The 24394-nt window shown below is 44.1% G+C and overlaps 1 protein-coding gene across 1 annotated transcript; it reads right to left on the bottom strand.

Moving 5' to 3' along the window:
- Nucleotides 1-1380: 1380 nt before the first annotated feature.
- SCOC (short coiled-coil protein) lies at nt 1381-24394 on the bottom strand. Its single transcript, XM_075287616.1, has 4 exons — nt 24259-24394; nt 8902-8973; nt 4728-4811; nt 1381-4061 (listed from the first exon to the last, which is right to left on the bottom strand). The coding sequence occupies exons 2-4, from the start codon at nt 8921-8923 to the stop codon at nt 3919-3921; spliced, it is 249 nt and encodes an 82-aa protein (XP_075143717.1). The 5' UTR covers nt 8924-8973; nt 24259-24394; the 3' UTR covers nt 1381-3918.

The raw sequence follows: 24394 nt of genomic DNA, 5'->3' as shown, positions 1-24394 counted from the left end.
TATAATATATATATATATATATATATATATATATACACACACACACATACACAGTATATATATTCATAAACATATAGATTTGTTATATGTCCTAAGTGTGAATCAAACATGCCAGACAGACCTATCACAGGCACTGCTGCAACCCCACAGATATACGTATCAAGTAAATATATTGTATACATTGTTTTCCTGTTTGCAGTGATTTTAATGAAACCATGGCAAAAATTATGCCTTTGCCACCACATTCAAGCCTCATTCAGGCATCCTAGGACATGTAAGGTCTATGCTTTTTCATGGACAACACTCCATCCTGCTCATTTGTGGGTGGTGTACTGTATGGCTGTGAAAAGCAGATTTTTTTTGTTTGTTTCACTTACTATATTTTTTATGCTGCTGGGTACACAAAAAATGGTCGACATGTCACAGAAGTGATGTATCCATAAAAAAAAAAAAAGGGACATGATTTCATTATCTGACATCTGATCAATTAACAATTGATTAAATTAAAGGGTACTTTTGACATCCATGAAAACTGCGGATGCCAGACATACATTAAATGCATACATGTTAAAATGGCCGTAAGACTTTAGAGAAAAACTGTGGCCAAACAAAGCTACATGTAAACAATGGTTAAGAACTAAGGAATCCTATGTGATAACCACCAGGCCCTGTATCACATGAACTGGCTGTTCAGCCAATGTGGGGAGCGCTACTGTGGCATCCAATGTATTTACCAGCCTGAACCTCATATTGACAAGCGGGGTCCTAGCATAATAATGATGTATGATGATAGGAGTCCCTGCGTCCCAGCAACATACTGTCCTGAACCAATTATAGTAATGGACAGCATGTCTCTGGGAAGCAGGGACTCCTAGCATTATCAATAACTAGTAATAGTATGCTAGGAGTCCCCTTGCTGGTAGGATGTCCAGGCCAGTAAATCTGGTGAACACACAGACTGGGTCGTATGAATCTAGGCTTATAGTGTTTAGCATATTTGTGTGTCTTTTCCATCAGTACTCCACTTCATAGATTCCTATGTAAAAAATTAACTCTTGTCTTACAAGTGAGGAAACCTATTTCTTAAAGCTATATTGCAAAATCTGTCATATGGTCATCGCTGTACTATCCATTTATAAAACACTTTCACATATGGAGGTACACCTTAAAATAGCATTTATCACCCATCCTAACCACAAAATAGGTGGTAAATGTTCACCAAGCCTAACGGTGGTCCCAAAGTTCCCTGTGTGAATTGAGTAGGACCATGCAAGTACACATTTACTTCTTGTAAGCCATCTACAAAACCAATTGTTGAATGGCGTGAAAACCTTCTATATACGGTAAGTTTCTCAACAAAAAGGCACACATTACAAGAAATGGCATAAAATAACCAAGTACTTTATTTCAGAAACATAATTTTAATCCTGAATAAATTAGGAGAACTAAGAATGTAAACATAAAGTAGATTTTCTAATGACAGTGTTAGATCTCACCGACACTCTTTATACACATTACAGAAAAACTACGCTCTATGTGCATACGTTTAGCTGCGATTGGCACTGCAGGAACCCAGGCATTCACTTGTTTCTAGATGTAGGTACATACACAGCCATAAAATGTACTGCAGTCCGTTATATGTAAAATGCCAGAACTGGGAATGAGATGAGGACGGATCAAACATACGAGTACCTGCTTTAGTGGATCTGTGTTCCAGGTCGCTGCTACACATGAATTCTCTAACATCAGACATGTTATTTGGTTAATATTTACTCAACCAGACAGACAGAACAAGAAATAAAACATCTTATAAATAAAGGGTGCTGAGCAGATCTTGGGGAGAATACTGTTCTAACCTTACAAGGCTTTATTCACAATATCATTTCATATATTATTCGCTAATATATTTAAAGAAGTTCAGAATGAATCCATCTTATGACCACCATCGGGGCAATGCTGGTCATAAGATGGCTTCATGCTCAGTATCTTTACAGATATTAGCCAATCACTTGCAGTCTTCAAGTCTGTTGGTAGCTGTAAATGGGGACTATGTCAACGTAATACAATGACAGGATTATAGCACTAGCACATCAGTAAGTGCAGGGCGTGCTCTGTGTTTATATCTGTGTCGCTCTTTCACAATTGACACTATTGTAAAGGATACAATATAGCAGTTATAAAGAATAACACATTCAGGGCCATCTGTCATATTACTTCTTATCACAGGATTAGTGTCTTTACCAAAATAACAGTGTTTCCTGCATGTGGAGACCCCATGCTACACATGGAGCTCATGGAGGACTATTTGCTACACAAGAAATAGAAGATGGCATAACATAAAAATGTATACATAAAACCATAAGTCAGAGGCAACATTTTCCTGTGCAGTATATTCATAGCATGCAATGTCAAGTAGCGACAGCACCCACTTACCACTACTTTCATCATCTGTAACATACAAGAATTTTAGCTTCTGTATCAAAGACCCACTCCAGCAAACTGCATGATTCTCTAGCCGTTTAGTACAGGACCTATTAACATGTAGGGAGTGAGGTCACCACTCCACTGATACGATGTTCATTTTGTCTAGCTCCAGAACGGGTCCCCTGATGGGTTATGTGATGAGCAGAATAACCTGATAATTCAGACACCGGCTGGAAGTTCCTGAGTTCTATGTAAGACTATGAGAGTGTAACATCCAAGATCTCATAGACTCTCTCAGAAAAAGAGAACTCCATCTGGTGGGTGAAAATGAAGGTCCGTTTGCCAATCACAAGTCCAGAAAAGAGACATATTCTGGAGCTGAATAAAGTGAATGATACACCTGGTGAGTTCACTACAAATTAACATGCCGTGTACTACGGGGCTAAATAATACATTTCACTGAAGTGGGTTTTTAAACTTCACAATGTCTTGAGTCCAATCTGGGACCCCTCAACAACTCCTCCGCTGTTATAGTGGGGGACACCAGATAGAAGAGATGAGGATGATGCAAGGACATGCTGCGTTATTTAGATTGCTATGGCTAAAAAAGAGGGATGAGGGAATTTGTTGAATCTCCTCCATTGTCTCCACATCCCCTAACAGAGCAATAGGAAAATTAAATGTCTAAAAGGATCATTTACAATGTACTTTCATTTGGCCCTCCCTTGTATAAGTTGTAATACAGATTTAATGTACAGATCATGCACAATATAGCATAGCCTTGCTCTGCTTAAGAATTACTGACAGGCACTATACATACAGTGGCATGGTTGATTCAGAACATACTGCAGTATTTGCATGACACTCTCTGCCAGCCATATATAAATATATAGTAAATTAGTTTTCCTAAAGACGTTATCCTGTATGTGCTGTAATCACTTACATTGAATAGATAATACACATTGGGGAAGATTTACTAATTTACTAAGAACATTTGCTAGAATTCTGATGTATTTTGTGCCAAAGAACTATCTTCATGCCTTTCCCCACATTGATCAAGTATTTTAGACACTCTTAGGTCTTGTAAGAAAAAGTGTGAGACTTGGCTGAAGAAAAGGCATGGACTGCATTGTATGTGAGTTTTGCTGTATTTTTTCTGGGATAAACTAAGCCTATTAATAGAAGGTGTAAAGTTAGACTAGATAGTCTAATAACCCAACATATTTATCAAACAGCATTGAACACTAATAAATTTGGCGGAGCTTCAGACTGTCCAGTCTAAATTTGCACTGTCTAAAACAGACAGCAATAGTAAATCTGCCCCAATGACTGTTACAGTCATTGTAGTAATGTAGTGTTGTCCATGCAGTCACCATGTGTACAAAAGGTTCACCACTAGCAGAGTGAGAGCACGTTCTGTGCTAACTGGACCCATATTCACTATTCAGGTACAAACAAAACTGGTAACAAGGACAGCTCAGACGCAGTCGGCTGTTACTTCCGCTTGCTCTTGGTGTCTGTTGTCTGGAAAACACTGGATGCGGACATAAGGTTCTCGATGTACTGTCCAAGAACTTGATTTTCTGACTTCAGCTTCAGGTTTTCCTCTTTTACAGCATCAACACGAGCAGAGAGATCTGTATAGAAATAAAATATCGGAATAATAAAAGAACACTGCCTATTGTAGACAACACAAGAGCTACAACCTGCTCACACACCGCAACTATCAGTAAGAGCCTGTAGCCTGTACTAAATGCACAAAACCATAAAAGTGTTCTTTTTGGAGAAAATTAATAGTCCATACAATAGAATTATACCTACTTTGTAACAATACTTATGGCATTAAGACAATTTGGGACCCCCACTATATTGTGATCAAAGAGGTGCCACAAACAATGGCTCGGCTCGCACCATTTGATCCCATTGCAATCAGTTGATAGTCAGCTTGTCTGCAGTATATAAACTAGTTGTCATAATGAGACAACCCTTTTCATTCAGTTTTTATTCCAGGCTTCCCCGTAACTCTAAGCTTATCTGTGTCTGCTAATAACATAATCACCGGGCTGAGAGGAGGAAGCATCATGGTATACACTGTATACACAACTCTATCCTGTACATTCTCTGTGGAACTGCAGACTTTGCAATGGCGTTAACAAATGCCAACCTGTCACAAGGGTGCTTAAAAGGGGAGAAAGGGGTCATAAGTGACCTGCCGGCCATGTAAGGTCTACAGTATAACTAATAGCATTCTATATACCACACATAGTCTATTTATAAAGAACATACAAACACAAACATTTTACCTTCTAACGTATGCTGAAGTTCCAAAACCTGGTTGATAAGACGTGTCTTTTCTTCCAGTTCTACTTGATTTTCTACGTCAAGAGCTAAAAAAAGACAAAACTTCCATTAGAATTAAACAATTCTCCTGCAGATATATGGGTTTTACGCCATCTGTCCTTAACTGCCATAACTGCCTTGCAATTTATTTATTCTCTTACTTGTATAGCGAAAACACATTCCCCAGCGCTTTACAGACATTGCCAGTCACTATCTCATAGAGGGCTCACAATCCTAACTCATTATTATTAGAGATGAGTGAGTAGTGAAGTATTCGAGATTCGATATTTGCTTTGAGTAGAGCCTGAATATTCGACTACTCGATCGAATATCGAATCCCATTACAGTCTATGGAAAAAAATGCTCGTTTGAGGGGAAACCAATATTTGACTAAAGGAGAGTCACCAAGTCCATGAGTAGCAGGAGGAGAGTGTTTAGGAGGAGCGCTGTGCAGTTAAAGCACAAGGACCCCATATATTATAACGGGTCCGTGTGCTTTAACTGCACAGTGCTTGCAGTTGCGCTGATATTCCGTTCGGGGGGTCCTCCTGCGGACTCCTTCCGGACGGGAGGCAAGCACTAATGTGAACTTACTCGTCCTGCAGAACCAGCATTGATTGGCCGAATGCTATACAGTGTACAGCATTCGGCCAATTAACGCTGGTTCTGCCCGAGGCTCGTCTAAGATCGGACCACAGCAGTCTCCATTGTGGTCCAATCTTAGACTCCGCCTCGTCACCAGAAGAGCCTGCTGCAGAACCAGCGTTGATTGGCCGAATGCTGTACACTGTATAGCATTCAGCCAATCAACGCTGGTCAATGCATTCCTATGAGAAAGTGTCAGCTCCCGCATAACCGAAAGCTGCCAGCTCTCCCGACTAGCAAAGAAGAGCCTGCTGCAGAACCAGCGTTGATTTGCTGAATGCTATACACTGTATAGTATTCGGCCAATCAACGCTGGTTCTGAATTGAATCTTTACTGTGAATAGCTAGTAGTATTCGAACGAGTACGAGTATTTCGAATACCTACTCGATCGAATACTACTCGCTCATCTCTAATTATTATATATCTTTAGTTGTGGCTGAACATATTACAAACTGAAAACCTAATGCTTAAAACATAAACTTAAAGATTGTTACAGTGGCTTGCAAAGTATTCATACCCCTTGAACTTTTTCACATTTTGTCACCTTACAACCACAACACAAAGTAGTGAAGTGGAAGGAAAATAGTACATGGTTTTCAAAATTTTAATCAAATAAAAATCTGAAAACAGTGACATACAAAAGTATTCATCCCCCTGTACTCAAATACAATACCTCTAAATAAAATTCAGCACAATCTATTGCCTTCAGAAGTTACTTAGTTAATATACTGCAGCTGTGTGTAATTTGGTCTCAGTATAAATACACCTGTTCTCTGAAGGCCTCAGTGGTTTGTTAGAGAAAACTAGTGAACAAACCACATCATGAAGACCAAGGAACTCACCAGAAAGGACAGAGATAAAGTTATGGAGAAGTTCAAGGCAGGGTTAGGCTATAAAACTCATCCCAAGCTTTCAGCATTCCAAAAAAAAACTGTTCAATCAATAATCCAAAAATGGAAAAAGTATTCTACAACTGCACATCTACCAAGTCATGGCTGTCCACTTAAATCAGGGGTTCTCAAACTTATTTTGTCTACCGCCAACTTTGAGAATCAATTATTTTCTAACGCCCCCTAAAATTTTTAACTTTACCACATCTTAAAAAAAAAAAATCACAATCGCAATCATTACTCAAATCTAATTATAGCATGTCATACAAGTATTATCCTGTTCCTAAGTTCAAACTTACATTTTAAATGAGACTGTTCTAATGAGAGCAATAAAACGCAACTTTATGAATAATATTTAGAAAAAACTTTTATTCAAATTAAAACAAACATTTCAATTTAAATTTTAAAACTAATCTAATATGATGGTGAATCTGATGATTTAACAAGTTTCTTAATATAAGGCTCGAATTTACTCAAAAACAGCCATAAGTCACTGCGTTCGGTAACATGCAAACGATTTCTCTTTTTAGTTAGCAGCGCTGCCACAGCACTAAATCCATGTTCACACAAATTAGAACAATTATCGATAATCCTGCCGCTTCATAATTGCTCAAATCGCTTGTTCAAATTTGAAAGCTCATAGTTTACCTACAAAAGCCATGATAAATTATTTATTTTATACAAACAGAGCAGAAATAAGAACAAAATAATCGATGTAGTATAGTAGGTAGGTTTTGATTTTAGTCTTTAAAATATTAGAAAAACACAAATCAGCCATCGCCCCCCTAAAGCACTTCAAAACTCCCCAATTTTCTCTGGGCCCTTTACCACCATCCTGTAGGCCTCCAGCGCCCACAAGGGGGCATTATTGCCCACTTTGAGAAGCATTGACTTAAAGGGGCTCTATCAGCAAAATTATGCTGATAGAGCCCCACGTATGCGTGAATAGCCTTTAAAAAGGCTATTCAGGCACCGGTAATCTAATTTTAAACACCCCGCCCGTTTTAAAATAAAACTATAAAAACATATATGTAAATGATACCTGAACGTGCACGCTGGGCAGTCGTGACCGATCCGACATCATCTTCGGTCCCTCCTTCCTCTTCTTTCTTCTTCCAGCAACGTCCTCCTGTCCTGGCTCTTCTCCGCCTTCATCTTCTTTTCTTCCGGATATGAAGACGTTTGCGATAGTTCTGCGCATGCTTGTGTAGTTCTAAGGATACTTAGAATTACAACAAAAATGGCGGCAGTGCGTGCGCAGTAGCACTCCCTCCGGAGGGGGGGAGGGAGGGAGATTTGAACAAAACCCACCGAAAAAACAGAAGATGAAGGCGGAGAAGATCCAGAAGAGGAGGACGTCGCTGGAAGAAGAAAGAAGAGGAAGGAGGTACCGAAGATGACGTCGGATTGTGCACGACCGCCCAGCGTTCACGTTCAGGTATCATTTACATATATGTTTTTATAGTTATATTTTAAAAGGGGTGGGGGGTTTAAAATAAGATTAGTGGTGCCTGAATAGCCTTTTTAAAGGCTATTCACGCATATGTGGGGCTCTACCAGCATAATTTTGCTGATAGAGCCCCTTTAAATTAACAGATGGAGCAAGGAGAGCACTGGTCAGAGAAACAGCCATTATTGAAAGAAAGACATAAGAAGTACAGTTTTCTGTTTGCCACAAGCCATATAAGGGACAGAGCAAACACGTGGAAGAAGAAGCCCTGGTCAGATGAGACCAAAGTTGAACTTTTTAGCCTCCATACAAAGCGCTATGTGTGGCGGGAAAAGTAACACTGCTCATCCCCATGAACACACCATCCCCACTGTGAAACATGGTGGTGGAAGCATCATGCTGTGGGGAGGCTTTTCTTCAGCAGGAACGGGGAAGCTGGTGAGTTGATGGGAAGATGGATGGAGATAAATACAGGGTAATCCTGGAAGAAAACCTGTTGGAGGCTGCAAAAGACTTGAGACTGGGAAGGAGATTCACCTTCCAGCAAGACAATGACCCTAAACCCCTAAGCACACAGAGAGTGGAATGGTTTAGATCAAAGAATATTCATGTGTTAGAATGGCCCAGTCAAAGTCCAAAAGTAACTCCCATTGAGCATTTGTGGCAAGACATCTGTGGTTGTAAGGTGACAAAATGTGAAAAAGTTCAAGACATATGAATACTTTTGCAAGCCACTGTATATTATGTAATACACCATAAATCAGGAAAAAACTGGAGAAAAAAAACAAATACATACAAAGAAAACAACAACAAAAAAAAAAAACAACAAATAGAAAAAGGACTAGTTGTATGTTCTACTCTACAAGATAGAAGAAAAATAGCTGATCAGTGGGGGTTGGACATACAGGACTTTGTGCCCAGCTAAAAAAAAAAAAACCAGTTTCCCTGCGGACAGGAAGAAGACGCACACGGGCGGTCACCTTTGCAAACCCATTCAAGTGAATGGGTTTGAAAACTAACCGCCGGGTTTCCGTTCCCTGTCCAGTTTCGCCAGGGTACAAACTGGACAACAAGCGCAGGTGTGAAAGCCCCCTGATATGTTTTGAGGTAATTCCACCTACACTTTTACTCATTTATTCTTTTACACATACCGTCCATGTCAGAATTCATCATCTTTGAAGGCAGGTCTTGTGGCGTCAACTGCAACCGCAATGAACTAAAATCTAAAAGATAACAAACATAAGCAGGTATATAAGCATTAATAATAGCATGATAGCATTACTAACCGCAATACCCCGTGGGGGTTCAAAAGTAAATTAAAAAAAAAAAAAAGTTTTAATTTTTATTTTTTTTTTTAAAGCAAACACCCCTTTCCCTAGAACATACCGTATTTTTCGGACTATAAGACGCACTTTTTTTCCTCCCAATATGGGAGGAAAATGTGTGTGCGTCTTATAGTCCGAATGCAGCGTGCGCAGCGTCTGTGTCCCGTCTGTGCGAACAAAAAGGAGAGCAGCACGGTGCCTGCCTGCTCTGCCCCTCCTTCCCTGTCTGTGTCGCGTCTTTGCAGGAGCGAGATATGAGAGGCAGGGAAGTAAGGGCGGGCCAGACAGGTGAAGGAAGCGTGGTTTCAAGCTTGCCGAGAAAACCACGCCTCTTTCTCCCGTCTGGCCCGCCCCTCCTTCACTGCCTCTCAGATCTGGCTCCTGCAAACACGCGACACAGACAGGGAAGGAGGGGCGGGCCAAACGGGAGGAGGAGGCGTGGTTTTCTCGGCAAGCTTGAAACCACGCCCCGCCCCTACTTCCCTGCCTGTGTGGCTTCATTGCAGGAGTAAGATCTGAGAGGCAGTGAAGGAGGGACGAGCCAGATGGGTGAAAGAGGTGTGTTTTCAAGTTTGCTTAGAAAACCACACCTCCTTCACCCGTCTGGCCCGCCCCTTTTTCTCTTCTTGCATAGCTTCACTGCAGGGTGTCTCTTTCCATCCATGGATGAGATTAGATAGATAGATAGATAGACAGACAGACAGACTAGATAGATAATGTTCAAATCACCCCCATATCCCTAGAATACATATAAAACAAAAACATTACTGTGAAACACATACACATTTGGTATCCCTGTGTCCGAAAGCCCCTGGTTCTATTTACATTGGTGAAATATTATATTATTAGGTTATTAAATATTTCACCAATTTTTTTTCCTTAAAAAATTTTTTTTCCCTATTTTCCTCCTCTAAAGACAAATAAGGCTAAAATTAGGTTAATATAAAAAAAAAAAAAACATTCATCACATATGCCGAACCTCAGAGCGAAAAAAGATCAAAATAACCAAATCATGGTTTTGACTCCCAAAAATTTTTTAAGAGAAAAGTGATCAAAATGTTAGACGTCCCCCTAAATGGTGTGAATAAAAACATCACACTAAAAAAAGGAGTCTTATACAGAAACTTAAAGCGTGACAGAATTGCACAAAGCAAAGTTACAGTAGTATCATCTGTAGGCACTCCAAAGTTAAAAAGGACCAGGCATGGTTTATTAGCTTAAAGGGGTGTTCCAGTTCTTTATTCACTCCATAGGGAGACTTATACGGTTCATTCCAAGTCAAACAGCCAAGTGAGTATATAGCATGTTATTTTAAGCCTCTCTATATGGTAAAAAAATAAAATAAAAAAATAACTGGAACACCCTTTTAAGTGACATGAGCACACAAAGTAACATATCGACAGTCAGTCAGTGTGTGGCGCTGTTGTCCACTGATGGAACGTCACTTGACCTAACCCACCCACCAGTGGACTCTATTGAATAGCACTTACATGGCCCTGTATATGCGCCAATTTTGCATGTCATGTGCAGTGCCATTGAATGGAGCTTGCTGATGGATACGGCCGGGTCACATGTTTCTTCATCAGCAGCCATGTTGGGACTACAGGATCGCAGCGCTGCACAGCCAGCATTGCAGACTGGTAAAAAGCAGTCTATCGGTTTGGATGATAGCATGACTAGATATCAGTAAGTTACTTTATGGCTGATGCCAGCACAGCCTGAGAAGTTGGTATCCTCCTTTAAGGGCTCATGCCACAGGAAAATACCATCATCGTATGGGAAACATTGCAGTACGCCCCATTCTCACCAAAACTAGGAGAAAAAACCTCTGTGATAACCTGAATAAACAAGTTGTTACAGTACAGTATTAGTGCCAAGATTTCTGTCATGAGGCTTGAGATGACTAAAGCAGGAATGTCAAACTCAGGGTACCCCGAGGGCCACATGAGTAACAAGAGGTTGTTGCGAGGGCCGCACACAGCAGCTAATGTCACACACGTATTTTAACAGCAGTCATGAAAACAAGATATGAAGTAGTAATATGTAGAGATGAGCGAACAGTGTTCTATCGAACTCATGTTCGATCGGATATTAGGCTGTTCGGCATGATCGAATCGAACACTGCGTGGTAAAGTGCGCCATTACTCGATTCCCCTCCCACCTTCCCTGGCACCTTTTTTGCTCCAATAACAGCGCAGGGTAGGTGGGACAGGAACTACGACACCGGTGACGTTGAAAAAAGTAGGCAAAACCCATTGGCTGCCGAAAACATGTGACCTCTAATTTAAAAGAACAGCGACGCCCAGCTTCGCGACATTCTGAGCTTGCAATTCACCGGGGACGGAGGTTTCCGTCCAGCTAGCTAGGGCTTAGATTCTGGGTAGGCAGGGACAGGCTAGGATAGGAAGGAGAAGACAACCAACAGCTCTTGTAAGAGCTAAATTCCAGGGAGAAGCTTGTCAGTGTAACGTGGCACTGATGGGCTCAATCGCCGCAACCCAGCTTTCCCAGGATCCTGAATGGAATACACTGACAGTGTATTCCCGTATACCCTATATATACCCCCGATACCCGTTCCAACGGTGTGCCCCCCCACCTTCACCCCAGAAATACACTGCAAGTCCCCTAGCAATAGAATTGGGGCTATATACACCCACTATTTTTGCTACTGCCATATAGTGCCATTGTCTGACTGGGAATTCAAAGAATATATTGGGGTTACAAATACCCTCATTTCTTGCTACTGGTATATAGTGCCAGTTTCTGACTGGTAATTCAAAGAATATATTGGGGTTATAAATACCCTCATTTCTTGCTACTGCCATATAGTGCCAGTTTCTGACTGGTAATTCAAAGAATATATTGGGGTTACGTGCACCCACAATTTTTGCTACTGGTATATAGTGCCATTGTCTGACTGGGAATTCAAAGAATATATTGGGGTTACAAATACCCTCATTTCTTGCTACTGCCATATAGTGCCAGTTTCTGACTGATAATTCAAAGAATATATTGGGGTTACGTGCACCCACAATTTTTGCTACTGGTATATAGTGCCATTGTCTGACTGGGAATTCAAAGAATATATTGGGGTTACAAATACCCTCATTTCTTGCTACTGCCATATAGTGCCAGTTTCTGACTGGTAATTCAAAGAATATATTGGGGTTATAAATACCCTCATTTCTTGCTACTGCCATATAGTGCCAGTTTCTGACTGGTAATTCAAAGAATATATTGGGGTTACGTGCACCCACAATTTTTGCTACTGGTATATAGTGCCATTGTCTGACTGGGAATTCAAAGAATATATTGGGGTTACAAATACCCTCATTTCTTGCTACTGCCATATAGTGCCAGTTTCTGACTGGTAATTCAAAGAATATATTGGGGTTACGTGCACCCACAATTTTTGCTACTGGTATATAGTGCCAGTTTCTAACTGGGAATTCAAAATGCGCAAGGCTCCCGGAAAGGGACGTGGACGAGGCCGTGGGCGAGGTCGGGGGAATGGTTCTGGGGAGCAAGGTAGCAGTGAAGCCACAGGGCGTCCCGTGCCTACTCCTGTGGGGCAGCAAGCATTGCGCCACTCCACAGTGCCAGGGTTGCTTGCCACATTAACTAAACTGCAGGGTACAAACCTTAGTAGGCCCGAGAACCAGGAACAGGTCTTGCAATGGCTGTCAGAGAACGCTTACAGCACATTGTCCAGCAGCCAGTCAGACTCTGCCTCCTCTCCTCCTATTACCCAACAGTCTTGTCCTCCTTCCTCCCAAAATTCCCAAGCTTCACAAAACAATAACCCCAACTGTCCCTGCTCCCCAGAGCTGTTCTCCGCTCCTTTCATTGTCCCTCAACCTGCCCCTCCACATCACGATTCCACGAACCTAACAGAGGAGCATCTGTGTCCAGATGCTCAAACACTAGAGTCTCCTCCATCTCCGTTCGATTTGGTGGTGGATGACCAGCAACCCACCCTCATCGACGATGATGTGACGCAGTTGCCGTCAGGGCATCCAGTTGACCGGCGCATTGTGCGGGAGGAGGAGATGAGACAGGAGTTGGAAGAGGAAGTGGTGGATGATGAGGACACTGACCCGACCTGGACAGGGGGGATGTCAAGCGGGGAAAGTAGTGTGGATGTTGAGGCAGGTGCAGCACCAAAAAGGGTAGCTAGAGGCAGAGGCAGAGGTCAGCAGCTTAGGCGAAGCCAGGCCACACCCGGAATCTCCCAAGATGTTCCAGTTCGTACCCAGCCCCGAAAAACTCCCACCTCGAGGGCACGTTTCTCGAAGGTGTGGAGTTTTTTCAAGGAATGCGCCGAGGACAGATATAGTGTTGTCTGCACAATTTGCCTCTCGAAATTGATTAGGTGCTCTGAGAAGAGCAACCTGTCCACCACTTCAATGCGCCGTCATTTGGAATCCAAGCACTGGAATCAGTGGCAGGCAGCAACGGAAGGACAAAGGCCGCCTGCCGTTCACGCCACTGCCACTGCTGACTGTGCTGGCGATGCACTCCAGAGGACGAGCCAGGACACCACTTCATCTGCCTCCGCCACTTTGTCGACTTCTTCCTCATCCTCCCCTGTTCCTGTCTTATCTCCTTCTCCTGCACCATCAAAGGCACCATCAGGCGCTTCTTTACAACAACCCACCATCTCTCAGACATTGGAGCGGCGGCAGAAATACACTGCTAACCACCCACACGCGCAAGCCTTGAACGCCAACATCGCTAAACTGCTGGCCCAGGAGATGTTGGCGTTCCGGCTTGTTGAAACTCCCGCCTTCCTGGACCTGATGGCAACTGCGGCACCTCGCTATGCCGTCCCTAGCCGTCACTACTTCTCCCGGTGTGCCGTCCCCGCCTTGCACCAGCACATGTCACTCAACATCAGGCGGGCCCTTAGTTCCGCGCTTTGCACAAAGGTCCACTTGACCACCGACGCGTGGACAAGTGCATGCGGACAGGGACGCTACATTTCACTGACGGCACACTGGGTGAATGTAGTTGAGGCTGGGACTGCTTCCCAAACTGGCCCGGTGTACCTCGTCTCCCCGCCTAACATTCCTGGCAGGGACACGAGAAGAACACCCCCCTCCTCCTCCGCCGCCTCCGCCTCCTCCTCCGCTGTTAGATTGACCCCAGCTACGAGTTGGAAACGTTGCAGCACTGGCGTTGGTAGACGTCAGCAGGCTGTGCTGAAGCTGATCAGCTTGGGGGACAGACAGCACACTGCCTCCGAGGTGAGGAATGCCCTCCTCGATGAGACGGCAATATGGTTTGAGCCGCTGCACCTGGGCCCAGGCATGGTCGTTTGTGATAACGGCCGGAACCTGGTAGCAGCTCTGGAGCTTGCCGGACTCCAACATGTTCCATGCCTGGCCCACGTCTTCAACCTAGTGGTGCAACGTTTCCTAAAGAGCTACCCCAATGTTCCAGAGCTACTGGTGAAATGCTTGCCACAGGCAATTGGTGCAGAGTATGATGGAGATGTTTCCAGCATGTGACGTTGGCGGCAGGGAGGGCAGTTCCTCCAGTAGGCGACCAGGTTCTCACCGGTCCACACAAACGAGGGGCACACTGTCTAAGGTCTGGGACACCTTGATGGCACCCCCTCGCCAAAGTGCCGCCACGGAGGGTCCTAGTGTCACCAGGCGTGAGAAGTATAGGCGCATGTTGCGGGAATACCTTTCCGACCACAGCCCTGTCCTCTCCGACCCCTCTGCGCCCTACACGTATTGGGTGTCGAAGTTGGACCTGTGGCTTGAACTTGCCCTATATGCCTTGGAGGTGCTGTCCTGTCCTGCCGCCAGCGTCCTATCTGAGAGGGTGTTCAGTGCAGCCGGTGGCATCATCACTGACAAGCGCACCCGTCTGTCAGCTGAGTGCGCCGACCGGCTCACTTTGATAAAAATGAACCACCACTGGATAGAGTCTTCATTTTTGTGCCCACCTGTGTAAAGCACCCCAACATGAAACTCCATGTCTGTACTCAACCTCTCCAATTCCTCCGCATCCTCATACTCATCCACCATAAGCGTTGCACAATTCTGCTAATACTAGGCTCCCTCCACCCTGATTTCCACCAACTCTGCTGGTTAGAGGCTCCCTCCACCCTGCTTTCCCACAACTCTGCTGGTTAGAGGCTCCCTCCACCCTGATTTCCACCAACTCTGCTGGTTAGAGGCTCCCTCCACCCTGCTTTCCCACAACTCTGCTGGTTAGAGGCTCCCTCCACCATGAATTTGCCCAAACTGGGCTGGTTAGAGGCTCCCTCCACCCTGATTTCCACCAACTCTGCTGGTTAGAGGCTCCCTCCACCCTGATTTCCCCCAACTCTCCTGGTTAGAGGCTCCCTCCACCCTGATTTCCCACAACTCTGCTGGTTAGAGGCTCCCTCCACCATGAATTTGCCCAAACTGGGTTTTTTAGAGGCTCCCTCCACCATGAATTGGTCCAAACTGGGGTTTTTAGAGGCTCCCTCCATCATGAATTTGCCCAAACTGGGCTGGTTAGAGGCTCCCTCCACCATGAATTGGTCCAAACTGGGCTGGTTAGAGGCTCCCTCCACCATGAATTGGTCCAAACTGGGTTTTTTAGAGGCTCCCTCCACCATGAATTGGTCCAAATTGGGGTTTTTAGAGGCTCCCTCCACCATGAATTTGCCCAAACTAGGCTGTTTAGAGGCTCCCTCCATCATGAATTGGTCCAAACTGGGTATTTTAGAGGCTCCCTCCACCATGAATTGGTCCAAACTGGGTTTTTTAGAGGCTCCCTCCACCATGAATTTCCCAAAACTTGGCTGTTTAGAGGCTCCCTCCACCATGAATTTGCCCAAACTGGGCTGTTTAGAGGCTCCCTCCACCATGAATTGGTCCAAATTGGGGTTTTTAGAGGCTCCCTCCACCATGAATTTGCCCAAACTAGGCTGTTTAGAGGCTCCCTCCATCATGAATTGGTCCAAACTGGGTATTTTAGAGGCTCCCTCCACCATGAATTGGTCCAAACTGGGTTTTTTAGAGGCTCCCTCCACCATGAATTTCCCAAAACTTGGCTGTTTAGAGGCTCCCTCCACCATGAATTTGCCCAAACTGGGCTGGTTAGAGGCTCCCTCCACCATGAATTGGTCTAAACTGGGTTTTTTAGAGGCTCCCTCCACCATGAATTTGCCCAAACTTGGCTGTTTAGAGGCTCCCTCCACCATGAATTGGTCCAAATTGGGTTTTTTAGAGGCTCCCTCCACCATGAATTGGTCCAAACTGGGGTTTTAGAGGCTCCCTCCACCATGAATTGGTCCAAACTGGGCTGGTTAGAGGCTCCCTCCACCATGAATTGGTCCAAACTGGGGTTTTTAGAGGCTCCCTCCACCATGAATTTGCCCAAACTGGGCTGTTTAGAGGCTCCCTCCACCATGAATTGGTCCAAATTGGGGTTTTTAGAGGCTCCCTCCACCATGAATTGGTCCAAACTGGGCTGGTTAGAGGCTCCCTCCACCATGAATTGGTCCAAACTGGGCTGGTTAGAGGCTCCCTCCACCATGAATTGGTCCAAACTGGGGTTTTTAGAGGCTCCCTCCACCATGAATTTGCCCAAACTGGGCTGTTTAGAGGCTCCCTCCACCATGAATTGGTCCAAACTGGGTTTTTTAGAGGCTCCCTCCACCATGAATTGGTCCAAACTGGGGTTTTTAGAGGCTCCCTCCACCATGAATTTGCCCAAACTGGGCTGTTTAGAGGCTCCCTCCACCATGAATTGGTCCAAACTGGGTTTTTTAGAGGCTCCCTCCACCATGAATTTCCCAAAACTTGGCTGTTTAGAGGCTCCCTCCACCATGAATTGGTCCAAACTGGGCTGGTTAGAGGCTCCCTCCACCATGAATTTGCCCAAACTGGGCTGTTTAGAGGCTCCCTCCATCATGAATTGGTCCAAACTGGGGTTTTAGAGGCTCCCTCCACCATGAATTGGTCCAAACTGGGTTTTTTAGAGGCTCCCTCCACCATGAATTTGCCCAAACTCTGCTGGTTAGAGGCTCAATCCACCCTGATTTTCAAAACAAATGTTGGTGCCAACCTCAACTTACTACAAGGGCCAAATTCACTGCTGGTGACAAGCTCTCCTCACTGCAAGTGCCAAATACACATGTTTCAAGGTGTTTTCCTACTGTCTGAGAGGTGGTATTGAGTGTGTAAAGTGTGTAGTTGTTAGGCTGTGATGTTGGGGTAATAGAGGGTCTTTGGTGTGTTAGATGCCCCCAGACATGCTTCCCCTGCTGTCCCAGTGTCATTCCAGAGGTGTTGGCATCATTTCCTGGGGTGTCATAGTGGACTTGGTGACCCTCCAGACACGGATTTGGGTTTCCACCTTAACGAGTATATGTTCCCCATAGACTATAATGGGGTTCGAAACCCGTTCGAACACACGAACATTGAGCGGCTGTTCGAATCGAATTTCGAACCTCGAACATTTTAGTGTTCGCTCATCTCTAGTAATATGTAACAGCAACTAATATATTTAACAAAAATACAGCAATTAAAAACTAAACATTTATTTGCTATCATTTTTTTCAATCTTTTTTAGATTATAAGTGGTGATCAGTCAGCCTTGTTCTCTGAGAAGATTTTGTTAGTTTCATAAAAGAAAATTATCTGTTTACATATACACCCTTCATCTGCCCCCAGATTCATGTCCCCCCATCTCTGCCCCCAGATTCATGTCCCCCCCTTCTCTGCCCCCAGATTCATGTCCTCTCCATCTCTGCCCCCAGATTCATGTCCCCCCCTTCTCTGCCCCCAGATTCATGTCTCCACATCTCTGCCCCCCAGATTCATGTCTCCACATCTCTGCCCCCCAGATTCATGTCCCCTCCATCTCTGCCCCCCAGATTCATGTCCCCTCCATCTCTGCCCCCAGATTCATGTCCCCTCCATCTCTGCCCCCCAGATTCATGTCCCCCCATCTCTGCCCCCAGATTCATGTCCCATCTCTGCCCCCAGATTCATGTCTCCACATCTCTGCCCCCAGATTCACGTCCCCCCCCCATCTCTGCCCCCAGATTCACGTCCCCCCCATCTCTGCCCCCAGATTCATGTCTCCACATCTCTGCCCCCAGATTCATGTCTCCACATCTCTGCCCCCAGATTCATGTCCCCCCATCTCTGCCCCCAGATTCATGTCCCCTCCATCTCTGCCCCCAGATTCATGTCCCCTCCATCTCTGCCCCCAGATTCATGTCCCCTCCATCTCTGCCCCCAGATTCATGTCCCCTCCATCTCTGCCCCCAGATTCATGTCTCCACATCTCTGCCCCCAGATTCATGTCCCCCATCTCTGCCCCCAGATTCATGTCCCCCATCTGTGCCCCCAGATTCATGTCCCCCATCTCTGCCCCCAGATTCATGTCCCCCATCTCTGCCCCCAGATTCATGTCCCCCATCTCTGCCCCCAGATTCATGTCCCCCCATCTCTGCCCCCAGATTCATGTCCCCTCCATCTCTGCCCCCAGTGTCATGTCCCCCCTCCATCTCTGCCCCCAGTTTCATGTCCCCCCATCTCTGCCCCCAGTGTCATGTCGTCCCCTCCTTCATCTGCCCTGTTTCACGTTCCACCTCTATGCATACACACATTAAACTTACCTTCTCCGACGACTCAGAGTCCTCGCTCCCCCACCGCCTGAGACGCGATGTGACGTCATCACGTCACATCACGTCTACACAGCAGCGTGTAAGTAGCGAATAGCCACGAGAGTATTGCACCTCTGCGGCCCGCACAAAAGTCTCAAACTTTGTCTCTTAGAGACAAAGTTTGAGACTTTTGTGCGGGCCGCAGATATGCCTGTAAAGGGCCGCATGCGGCCCGCATGTTTGACATGCCTGCTTTAAAGGGTTAAGCAAATGTTCTCAGCCATTTCTGTAAGTTAATGGAGACTGCTATGCACATGTGCACCATGGCTTCCCCACCATTTTTTTTTATAACTGATATACATATATATATATATATATATATATATGATATAGAAAATCATCTAGCAGAGACAAGTGCAGAGTGGCTCATGTCACATATGTGTAAGTATACAGTAGTACAAGAGATAATAAACTTACATAAATGCAAGCAGTGTAAATAACAGTAATTATAAGGAGGACCATTACCTACACGGCCCAACTATAGGTGTTAAACACAGGCTAGATAATATGACCAGGGATATATGTCGTGGTCACCAGACCAGTCAGGCATACATGTGAGGGGGACAAGGGAAGCATGAGAAAGATACAGCCGAGTACTACAACGCATGGCAAGTGGTCATGAAAACGCAACCAGGAGCTTTGCGAACAGTCTTAGTTCTGAGGAGCAGTAATGTGGGATGAGAGCCACAAACAACTTCCCCACCATTTTTACAACTGAGCCTATCGCTTTCCATTATTGGTTGGAAGTTGCATGGGATGTAATGCCAAATAACACAGAATATATCATGGTGGTCCTGTGGACTGCTGGTCAAAGAGCCATTACTACATACACCTCCTATACCTTCTCACTCATAATCCCATTGTGTTTAATAGTGCTGGAGAATCATAGCCATGGCTTTCAGATCGGTAACTTTCTCTCAACCAGGGCTATTACATTCATTATTTCACCATTTTACAGAATTGTGATTCTAACCCTATCCTTGAGTCTGATATATTCCATGTAAGGCTTCTTATCCTACTGCAAAGAGTTTCTTCACTATAGTCAATACTTTGGAAGCCTAGGAGATATATTGGATTCTTCCCCCCGATGCCAGCGAACTTACCGTATATACTCGAGTATAAGCCGAATTTTTCAGCCCAGTTTTTGTGCTGAAAAAGCCCCCCTCGGCTTATACTCGAGTCGGCAAAAAAAAAAAAAAAAAAAATTTTTTTTTTTTTTTTTTTTTTTTTTTTTTAGGAGGGTGAGGGGGGTTTATGACCAGCCACAATATCAATGTATAGAATCTCCCATAAAATAGTGCAAAAAAAAAAATAGAAATTTAAAAAAAAACATAAAAGTTCTCAATCCCTCTTTTCCCTAGAATACATACAATTGTAGAAAATGACTGTGAAACATACACATTAGGTATCCCTGTGTCTGAAAGTGCCCGGTCTACTGAATATAGGGTATCTGCAGTGCTCCTCTTCCGTCGGGAAGGGGTTAATAGGAGCACTGCAGATCCCCTATATTCAGCCAGACTAAATTCCAAGTGGGGGAAGAAAAAAAAACCAATTCTCAAGCTCAGGGAAGGGGCAGACAGACAACCAAAACACCCCCTCCCCTTCCTCAGCATCTACTACACCCAAAAACTCAGACCATTTTAATTTTTCAAATTTCCCAGTAGCTGCTGCATTTCCCCCCTAGGCTTATACTCGAGTCAATAAGTTTTCCCAGTTTTTTGTGGTAAAATTAGGGGGGGTCGGCTTATACTCGAGTATATACGGTATATAGTCACTTTATGTAAAAACTTGTGAAATGTCCCATAACCTTTAAATATATATATATATATATATATATATACATATATATATATATATATATATATATATATATATATATATATACATATATATTTTTTTATTTATTTATTAGATTAGATGTTATTTTTAGCCAAAATTCCAAGCCTCACTCCGAACCCCATTATACATATACAGGATCAGTGAAGATAATGGAGAGCAGAATAATCTACTTTTCACTTGACCTTAGGACTCCCCATGCATATTAGATTGCTGACTGATCTTTCCTTGAGGTGATAAGGTGGACGGTTATCCAAGCAGGGAAGGTGCTACTATAAGAGAGGACAAATAATGGCGCAAAGTGTAGCACAAACCCATTCCTGCCCATCTCTAGACAGTTTATATTTTCTGCCATTACGACAGTCCAAGATATGCCATATGTACTAAAAGGATATTGTTATCACAGACATTTTTGGGAAATCCAAAGATATACCATAAACGCCTGATAGATGCATGGCCCAACGATGAGATACATGCCTATGTCCACAATGGGGGGCGTCCTAACAACACCCTCCCATTCTTACTGCAGCCATGGCAACAATGAATGAAAAGATGGCCGTACATACACAACTCTCTCCACCAGTGACAAGGGCAGGTCTGGTAGGAGAGACCTACATCTACTGAGCAGAGGAGTAGAAATGCTTACAGCACTGCTTCAGCATCACCACCAGCCATGTCCCACTTGTTGGATCTGGTCATTTTCACCCCTCCCCCACCAAACATTTATCAATTAATAAAAGCATTGCAGGAGTCAGACGTAAAGGTCCATCAATACTTCTCATTGTAAATCTCTATGAATTCTAGAAAGCCGGAGCAGTAATAGAGATCCATTAAAGCACTCCTCCAGTCATGTGGATAATATTACTATCTGGGAGAACACTAAATTTATGTGAATAATTTATAGCCATGTCTTTATCCAGCACCACCACATTCTGTCACGTTGTACACAAGTGATCACGGACACAGCCTTGATGCCAGTGACTGGATGTAAAGCCTTTCCCAAGCTGCCATCCTCACAGGATCCTGCTTTGATCTATGAGTGCTATTTCTAGTACCAAGAGACTGGCATCATATTTAGTAAGGCTTAGGATATTTGTCTTATTTTATTTATTGTCTTGTAATATCAAAGGCTTGAAATGACCAATATCAATTCACAGAAATATCTGCATACGACTGCTACTACTAGTGCCAGTGAAGATGTGGATAAGCATAAGGATGTAGGTCATATCCTTATAGCAATGCTGGAAGAAACCAAGGCACAAAACAAGAAGTGTTATCATAGGGGCAGATGATCTGCAGAATAAATTCACATTGATGTCTGCAATATCCTTAAGGGGTCTTCCAGGATTTAGAGCAATTCAGCAACAGCCTGGGTAGGTGCAAAACAAAAAAAACCCGACACATTATCCTATCCCCGATTCTCCATTGGAGAGACTCGTATGACCGCTGAAACCAATCAGTGTACGCTATGGTAAGGAACTAGTGACATGTGAGCGACATCACCGATTCCTCTCCAGCAACCCTCTCCGCCTTCAGCACTGAGAGTCCAGACACAGGATATAAAGGGGAGCGGACCTGGACAGCAGAAAGCTTGGAAAAGGTAAGTCTCTTTGGTTTCCTTGAGCTTACCCGAATCCTAGTCAGTCACTTTAAACCCCCATGCATACAAAGGAATTTGGGCCAGAAAATCCCACCCGCACATCAGCCGGATTTACCAACCTTAACCTTTCCGGAGACGAGGTCTCCTTGCATCATAGTGACCCATGATCCTGCGAGACCCTACCTGTCTATGGCTTAACTGTCCAAGGACTCCTAGCACATAGAACACTTTTATGCAAGTGGTTCCTGTCTCCTTACTGGGTTAAGGGCAAGAAATCCAGCCAATGTACGAAATCCTCCCTGTGCACGAGGCCTTATAAGGGTATTGCCATCATGGCTATATTCAGTGAGAACAGACTGCACATGTGCTAGTCTGACTGTTCACCTGAAAATAACCAAAGCTGCCTGCACAGCTATTTTCAAAACCCTCTTGCACAAGTGAAAGGAGAGAATCGCGCATGCGCAGCATTTTTCCTTTCAACTGCAGCCAAAAATGGGTCCCAATCTCAAGATATCCCTATGACACTCAGATTTATAGCACAGGTGACACTTCCATATCTGAAAATGGGAAGAACCCTTCTTATGAAGACATCTCCTGTCCACAGAACCTCTTAAGAGTACATGGAAGTTATAGATAGGCCCCAACCTGCTGTTGCTCTAAGTGATCTCACATTGGCCGTCTGTGTAATACATAAAATGGCCTCAGTGCGCCAAACATCTGCATGTCCACCATGTGATACTACAACACTTCACCTGTTGCAGTCACTGTCAATTCCCTGCCAGGAGTCAGAACCCTTTGCTGCCACGGTTCCTATCCAAAAGTGGTTGCTTCTAATTAGATTTTTTAGCAAACTTACCGGTATATGAAAAAATAAAAAAGGCTGTATTCACACAACCAGAATCCTGCAGCTCTACCTTTTAACAGATTGCAAACAAGGCTCAGTTTTCACTAATCCAAATCTTCCATTGAAAGTAAATGAGTCCAAGAAAAAAAAACAAAAAACCCTGGCTATGGCTATACATGGCAAGGAACAGCAAGAGTCATGTGGGGAAATAAAAGGCTTACCAGTGCTGTTCCTGCACAAGATAAGATTGCTTATTAATATTTATGTCAGTCTCCCATCACCTTCAGTCTTAGGTAGGCAGAACAGCAGGATAGATTGGAGTTGGTCATATGACTGAGTATCAGCAGAGGAATGAAATTTCTAGCCCCTTCCCCCTGCAAGCCTAAGAATATATACACATATATAGCAGTCACTACTGGGCTATGGACTCTAAGGGGGCCCCAAAGGTCCCTCTGCAACATCAAAATATACCTCTATTTTAATTGGCACAAAGTAGGTGGGGACCCAATTACAGATTTTGCATTGGTGTCAAAAAATTCAAGTTACACCTATCTGGGCATATAGATTAATAGTAAACTAACTTATCTAGCACAGGGAATGCACTGGAGCTTTTTATATCCATGCATAACAACTTTAATCTGATTGTATAATAATCAATGGATAACCCGCTCCATCAGAAGAATGCATTTCCTTCTTAATACTCCCAATGTGGCGGTATTATATGGACTGTGACTGCAGCTTTTCTGATCTATAACAGCTGTTCAATGTATCAACATGATGATATTTCAGTCATTACAAATGATGTTTTTATTTATTACCTATCCATAGGACGCAATAAAGTGCTGATCAATGTGGGCCATTAGCTGGCCCCTGCACAGATCAGCTGTTTGGTGGTGTGTCTGGTCTATGTACTATACAGTTCACAGAGGCAGATAGCTCCATGTCCTATATATTCTACATACATGGGTAAAATGTAGTGTAAGCATACCTTTAAAGGGGTATTCCATCACTAGGATATCCTTATGTCACATATGACTGGTGGGGCTCCTACTGGTTAGAATACCCCTTTACATGTTCCAAACATACATAACACATCAGTAATACGGGAAATTATATGATAGTCTACAAGGATTATAAACCACAGCAAAGACCTGATGTAATAGACACATAAACCACATGATGATATGGCCGAGCGATACAGGGATGACCCCTACACCTCACCTGCCCGGGATCGGCGCTGTGCGGAGCCTCGTCAGAGTACACTACCGTAAACACACATACACTGCTCTCCACTCCCCTGGACCCTCCTCTGCGACACCAGGCAGGACTGGCCATACGTGCAACCCAACGTAGTGAC

Source organism: Leptodactylus fuscus, chromosome 1, assembly GCF_031893055.1.
Source record: "Leptodactylus fuscus isolate aLepFus1 chromosome 1, aLepFus1.hap2, whole genome shotgun sequence".
Classification (NCBI taxonomy): Eukaryota; Metazoa; Chordata; class Amphibia; order Anura; family Leptodactylidae; genus Leptodactylus; species Leptodactylus fuscus.
This window is presented reverse-complemented; position numbering and strand designations above follow the sequence as displayed.

What these genes read in the sequence shown, in the direction of transcription:
- SCOC (XM_075287616.1), bottom strand. Translation starts at nt 8,923, where the DNA reads ATGATGAATTCTGACATGGACG. An exon ending in GATGAATTCTGACATGGACG is followed by an intron (nt 4,812 to 8,901) that starts GTATGTGTAAAA and finishes GTCTTTTTTTAG; the next exon opens with CTCTTGACGTAGAAAATCAA. An exon ending in ACTTCAGCATACGTTAGAAG is followed by an intron (nt 4,062 to 4,727) that starts GTAAAATGTTTG and finishes ATTTCTATACAG; the next exon opens with ATCTCTCTGCTCGTGTTGAT.